Source organism: Austrofundulus limnaeus, unplaced genomic scaffold (assembly GCF_001266775.1).
Source record: "Austrofundulus limnaeus strain Quisiro unplaced genomic scaffold, Austrofundulus_limnaeus-1.0 Scaffold826, whole genome shotgun sequence".
Classification (NCBI taxonomy): domain Eukaryota; kingdom Metazoa; phylum Chordata; class Actinopteri; order Cyprinodontiformes; family Rivulidae; genus Austrofundulus; species Austrofundulus limnaeus.
Window position 1 is genome coordinate 86,244 of NW_013953228.1, and position 7,391 is coordinate 93,634.

The 7,391-nt window shown below is 36.8% G+C and overlaps 1 protein-coding gene across 3 annotated transcripts in view; it reads right to left on the bottom strand.

Annotated features, from left to right (window-relative positions):
- The window catches only part of vps50 (VPS50 subunit of EARP/GARPII complex), a 114,820-nt gene that overhangs the window by 86,142 nt on the left and 21,287 nt on the right, over nucleotides 1-7,391 (bottom strand). For all 3 annotated transcript variants that reach the window (XR_001312137.1, XM_014028877.1, XM_014028876.1), the window contains exon 5: nucleotides 1,127-1,180. Coding sequence is in view for 2 of the 3 variants with exons in the window: in XM_014028877.1 (XP_013884331.1) it covers nucleotides 1,127-1,180 (54 nt within the window). In the remaining variant the exon portion in view is untranslated. The remainder of the gene's footprint in view (nucleotides 1-1,126; nucleotides 1,181-7,391) is intronic.

Below are 7,391 nucleotides of genomic sequence, written 5' to 3' on the forward strand. Positions count from 1 at the left end.
CAAATATATATTTGGTCTCATGGATGAGATTAATTTATTTACACTTTATTTCTTAAACAGTTGCAAGTTTAGCTTGTTGCCTAAAACCACAAGTTTGGTTTGACAAACTATTTTAATTCACATCCTGACTGGTTTTATGAATAAAAACATGACTACTTCCCCTCGATTCCCCTCATCCGTGGATGGTGGGCAATATCCTATAACCATAGCTCCCAAAGTTCAATCTGATAGCATCAAAATTATCTAATTTAAAAAAAAAAAACAGAACAAGAATTGATATGAGTTGAGAGAGAGAAGAAAAAGAAGCAATTATCAAACACAGCAAACATAACTAATATGCTTCGTAATTAAATTTAGCAGCTGATATGCACTGCCCAGCAAAAAAAAATTTTATAAAAAAATAAAAAGTCTCCATCTGGATTTAACTAAGCAAACAGGCACGCCAATAGAAAAGAACTGCAGGAATTTTCATGTTTCAGTTGGCTGCTAGTTACTCAACCATAATCAATGCAATGAATAGAATGTCATTCCTGAATAAACACTGGAAACACTGTTACTCTGTTTTTGAAAGGTCAAATTATTGGTTGGCCTCAAGCAAACAAAAACAGGAAGACTAACACGCTAATAAAACCATCTGCACAACACTCTTTAAACCTGGAAGGTAAGAGGTGAACTATCACTTTTAAAGAAATGTATGAGGAAAACTGAAATGATAGTGATGAGATGTCAAACTTTTGCATTGTTTTCTTTTTTTTTCTTTAATTAATCAGATCTTAGTTTAGCTGTTGTGTATATAAACAAAAGAAATGAGGTCAGAAGTATTGTCATGTACAAATAGGGTTTCCATCAATCTTCCTTAATGACAGAGGTGTGTTAAAAATGACAGAAAGTCAGAATTAATCAAGAGAATTTATACACTGGGATTAGGCTAAAAAAATAGAAAAACAAGTCTGGACAGAAATCAATGCAGTAAACTCAAACTTTGAAACAATAACAAAAGCAAATAAAGCAGATTTAATAGAATATTGCTTTCATTTCGTTTTGTTTTTATTCTTCTTTTATTCAGCAACCAGGTAGTGTACTTCTAAGGACGGTTTTAAGCCTGGAATTGAAGCAGAAATCGTACCTTGACATAAGCAGGCTGTTTCTCCAGAATGAGATCAGCGACCTTTTTGGAAACCTACGGAGAAGGGGGGGGGAAAAGGCAGAGTAAAAATATAACACATGATAATAAAAACGGAGAGCAAAAGAACATTTTGATGTTCCTCCTAGATGTCGCTCCACAGAAACAGCTTGGACACTGTAATCTTCCTGTGAGGATGGAGCAAGAATAACAATCATGGTGCCTGTATTGAAAGTATCAAATGGCCAAAACCTTTTTAAAAAGTGTCTTTCTTTCTCAGTGTGATTTCATTCACAATCCTCCTCAACTAAAAATCTTGTTTCTTTAAGAGGGGTCTCTGCAACCTTTGTTCCTGCTGTGCTTTATAAAGTTCCCCCAGCTACCATTGTCCTTTTTTACCAGTTCGATCCATATATGCTCTGACATTGTAATTATATGAAGAGCTTGTGTCCTGCTTATCAAATAGGCAGGCGTTGTGAAATGAGCACGAGACCCCCTGTTAGGCTTGACGTGAGCTTCGTAGAAGATGGAAAAAGCAGGAGAACACAGAGGAACAGTGAAACCTCATTGAACTGTAGCTTTGCACAAACAAGGTCACGCTGAACTCATTTGTTAAAACATCTCCTTCACAATAAATCCAAGTATTAGTTGGAATGATGCTGATACGCGTCACATTCTGAAATATGCCAATTCCTTTTCATTTTGGCTAACAAATTCTATCAAGCTGATGTTAAAAATTCAARTTTTTACAAATACATCAAGTGATGTATTTGGATATTGCTGTCTTACTAAAGCCATCCAGCCAAAAATCTTTCTCTAATGAACCATTGTTGAGGAGTATCTGTGTTCCACAAACCAAGGAGTCTTCTGAGAGGAAAAGGTCTCTTCAAAGTAGCGCGGGAGGCTGTTATATCTGTTAGTATGCAGCAGATGAAGGCAGAGGTGGGGATGACATTTCAACATGTGTTAAGACTTGAGCAGATGGRAAATGTGGCTTAGCAAACAAGCTGCTCAGTAAATTGGTTTTTGCCGTTAAAAAGGTAAATTTTTCAAACAAATACAAAAATATATCTGCACTTCTAAAACGAGCATATTTTGAGGTAAAGGAAATAGTGGACAAATGAAAGCATAAAAAGCATTTAGACTCACAGAAGTGACAAAGGTGTGTTAAAATAATGCCACATCGCCACCTATTGGTGCTTAACCACTTTCACTAGGAAGCTTTAAAAAGAGCAAAAACCGTGTAAATACATTTAAAGCAGCTGTGAATAATTTAACACTACCTAAGTCAAAAGGTTAAAGAAATTCATTTGGCGCTTGCCCTCACACGCACAGACCCACAAACTCTTCATATTTCTATTCTTAGTGGAGCATTGTATTGACTTCCAATTTCTTCTGCAGCTGAACCCTAACCAATAGATGCCTAACCCTAACGTGAACTAAACTCACAACTTAGTCCTAAATTTAAATTTAAATTTTAAAAAATGGTGTTTCACTGTATTAAGACTGGACTCAGAAACAGTTACGACAAGCTGTCAGATTATTGAACTCTACACAATACTGCAGCAACCCTCATTTGTGACAATAAATAAGTTMATGCTGCTGCAGCATGTGACTGACTTGTGTTACTTATTACCTGTGCAATAATCTGCTACACTACCTGTGCAATATATGTTATGTGCAGTATATGCCATGTGCAATACAATCATGATCTAACACTGTGCAGTGCTCATACTTTACTCACCCTACCTGCACCATTACATTTTATTATATTGCTCAACATATTTCACTTTTTCTTTGTAAATATTATATTTAATTTCTATTTTTTGCTTCTATTACTTCTTGTTTTTTACAGCAGGTTGAATGGTTTTCCTAATCCTAAGAATTTCATTGCATTGTTGACTTATGTTAACCTGCATATGACAATAAACCAATCCTGAAACCCGAAATTTGGTCCTAAAAGGAATACCAGGCCTGACAAGGTAGGTGATTATGCAAGAAAAGGTTCTTTTAAAAAAGGAGCACGTACACACACTAAACTAACATTAATTTAATGTTTAAAATTAACATTAAGCTGCAACACAAAAAAATTATATAGARTCCAATCCAAAAACTAATTGGAAAAGAAAAAAACAGAGTCTGAAAATACTTGATTTACCTTGGAAAAATGTAGTCACAACAATGATAAAGTTTTAGCCTGAGTATTTGCACAGCTTTGCATTATAAAAATATTTAGTTGCTTTTAGCAAGAACTAGAAAAATGTTAGAGCCAATTATACCTTAACTGGCACTAACTAGGCTCAAAAGTAGTTAAAAGTTTGCTGGTTTATAGATCTGTCACAGAAAAGTAAACTGAAGAATGAAGGTTTGACCTCTACTAAGCAGTAAACTAAACACAAACAAATGACATTATTGGGGGGAAATTTGTCAGAATTTTTACAAATTAACTGCATGCTTGCATCACTTTGAATTCTTTTTAACATGCACTATGTTTTTGCACAACGTAAAATCCTTCCCATCCCGATTTTTACATACGGAGGCGTCCGGGCAAGGTTTGCACAAAGATTGCATAAGCAATTTTAACATTTTAAGAAACTGATCAGAGGGACAGAATTCATTACCCCTGCAGAAGCTACAATCCTCTTAGCTCTCAAGTTTCATTTTAGACCTTTATTATGGTTACTTCTAGGGGGTTTGGGAACAGCTGGGTAACGCTTATGGTGGTCTGAAATATAAGCCAACAATTGTAAGAAATATAAAATCAGTGAGAATTTTTAGCAAAACCTTGGAGACTTTTAAGCCAATTAACCCTAAGATGAGATTTATAGGACTGTGGCAGAGAATCACAATTGCTCTCCACCAGACAATGATTCACATCGAGACAATTTAATGCTAATGCGAGTCAACACGCTGGTTCATCCTCCTCACGCAGCAGCAGCAGGGGAGAAAATGGTAAACACAGGCTGAAGTACATATGGTGCAAACTGTTAGTATCTTTCCRATTCTCATCTCAAGTGTTCCAAATAGCAGGCGCATGTGATCATGATGACGCTGAGCTGCTTTTTTTTAATTTTTTTTTTGTATTTATTTTAGTGTGAAGTGGCTGATAGAAGTGCTGCGTGAGGAGACCCTCCACATCAGCTACGAGAAGAAGAGGTCGTCACAGGGCGGCCCGATGCTGCGAATCTAAAAGCACTATTATTGCTTCCTCTGAGGGATATAGTCTGTATAACATCAGCTGCTGGGTGGGGGGATCACCATTAGTCTGATAAACTACAATCCTCACACATGATTTCACAACCAAAATATGTAACATCTTGACTCTATGTTTTTTCTTCTGTTTTTGGCTCTACACTGCCAAACAACTTCAGATGAAAAAAAGGAGGGGAAGAAAAAAACAGCAGCTTGTATAACCCGGCTCCATTAGCATATTTCTAACTTTATCCTGCATCTCATACGAAGCGCATAAGATTGATTTTAGTGCCAAACAAGTCCTAGAACTCATCATACAGAGCCAAGTCAGAGCATTAAATCAATCACACGGCCTCCCTGTTCCTCCAACTGGGCTGTTTAGCTGATACAAAACAAACTTTTTTAATAAGCTTAGTTCACTTTTTCTTGAGGCACCCACATAAATTTAAGTCTTTGTTTCAAAATACCATGTCCACTACTTTGTCCTGGAGGTATATAAATGATCCCCACAGCGTTTAAATATTAACAGATGGGTAAAACTCTAATTAATGACATAAAATCAACAAAGAAGTCATCTCAGACTAAGCTGCATTTGGGGAAATTATAAAAACACAGTAATTTCCTGGTAAACATTTTAAAAAGGTCAGACTAATGTATATCTTCAATATGTAGGCATAGTTTTATACAATGTTAGATTCCACATTGAGCTTATTTGCTAAAGCTAGACTCACAAAAAAAAGAAATGGACAGTATTACCTCTGTATGAACAATGGCAACGGGCCGAAGCAAATTACAAACATTTTGGAACCGACCCTCCATGAAGAGGTTTGGGTTTTCACGTTGTCGAATATAACTGCAGTAGATATCGTTCTTTATGCCTTAAAGTGCCTGTGACATCAAATTTTTGTTAAAAATATGAATGCATTTGTGCTGCCGCAATAAACAAATGCTAGCTAACTAGAGGAAATAGAAGCCATAGCAGGTTCCACAGGACAGCATTGCCAAGGTGCTAAACTCTTGGTTTGACAAAAATAAAAAGACGTACCATTTTTCTGTTATTGTTGTATAAGATTTAAATAAAATATCCATCCATTTTTTTGTATTTCAATATCAGTTTATGAAACGAAAAACAAATTACCAAACAGTGCATGGACCTTCAAAACATTCTTTAGGTTTATATTTTGAACATTTCCTTTAATGTGTAGGATTTTGTCAATTCTTTTAGCAGAAATTGAGATAATCACTAATGACAATAATAAAAAAAACATGTCATCATTTCAGACAAAGACCTTGTTTTATTATTTTTACCTTATAAAAAGCTGTTTATATCTCCATGGTCGCGGGTCGCCACACAGGCAGCCGCCATCTTGCACCGTCATCTTGTCTACGAAGGCTCATGAAGGACAAACTGCGGTGGCGGCGTCAAAAACGGTTTTAGTTGTAATACTATAAATGTAATATTTGTTTTCTGTCATTGTAGTTTTACTTATTAAAGCTCATAATCTTACCACTTGAAACATCACTAGCCCTGAAGCTGCTTGTAGACATCGCGGTTGGAATTATCAAAGGTTTTTGACACCTGAGAGACACCGTAGCAACTCCTTTGCGTTTGGAAGCGGGGGTGGGGGTGGGGGGAGGACCAGGGAGGATGATTCAACCACTCAACCACTAGATGTCACTGAAAACAACAAATCCTACACACTGTGCCTTTAAGGGACCCATAGATAATTTAATTTATCGCACATTTTTCAATTTAGATAGCTGCCTAGATCCTATTACACTACAATATGCCTTAATTTAAAACTGAAAACCTAATAAAAAACTGTTAAAACTTAAAAGGTCAAGCTAAAGAAGATGATTGAACTTCTCATTAAAAAGCTTTATACTTTATGACTCGTGTGATAATGAATGTAAGAACAAACAGATCAAGGCCTACAGGCCCAATGATGACACATTTGTATGGCCAGAAAAGTTGGCTGACAATATTCTGCCTTTCAGAGCCCTGAATCCTTTCCCCCAACCCATGAGATGCCTGCAGGCCGAGTGCCAGAAAAAGAAAGGAAACAAGAGACTTCCACTCTCTTTCAGAGAGGAAACGCGTGAGAGCGCTCGTGTAGTCTTAAGGCCGGTTGAACTTGCAGGCCTTAAGCCTGAACCATGCCACAGGGCAGAAAGTCTGAAGCATCCTCGCAACTAAACGTGCAGCTCTGTGGGGCTGCTGCCAAAGCTGTCAAAGGAGGGGAAGTGGAGGAAAGGTGGCGTGTCGGAAACAGAGGAATGTCAAGTATACACGTGGTGAGGTGCAAAAAGAAACCAAGCTGAGGGAGAGAATGGTGACAAGTACGTAAAAGCTTCTGTGAGAAAGGTGAGGAAAAAGCTACACTGGATTGTAAGGGTTGCAGGAGCAGCCAGGAGGAAAATGCTGCTGCTGCTCCCACATGCTTCTAAAAATAGATTAAAAAAAACACATGCCAGCGCTTTGAATTTGCAAGTACCCAACTTGTCTCAATAACAAGTATTTTGAAAATGGCACTACTTTAGAAAAAAACTTTGGCATTGATGTTAGAGGACTGTGCTTCAAGAGCTCAGAAACAAACAACTGAATGTTATAAAGATCAGATGAAATCAGTCATTTAGTTTTGCCTGAGATATCCCTGTAAAGGAAAATAACATTTTTTAGAGCTGTCGAAGAGCATTTCGAGCTAAATAAGCTTCATAAGGTACTTCTGACTTTTCTAAGGTTTGAAGGATCACTGGGATTTAGAGCAATTTTTAGCAGTCTGTAATAAATTGCTAAGCGATTAGGAGCAAAAGCAAATTCATATTTTTTGCTAAGATAAGAAAAAGAAGCGTTTAAGAAGCTTTCCTTTGAGCTTTTGGTATTTGATTATATTAAAATCAATGTCTGCAATGTAGGGCAGTGTGAGAAGCTTTACACAGCTTTTATTATTTCCATGTTTGTAGAAAACTAATAAGATGAACTTCAAGGCAAAGTCAGCACAAATTTTTGAGAACGAAAACAACATTTGGCCTCATTTTTGGTCTATTTATGAGACCACACTGCCCTCAGTAAATG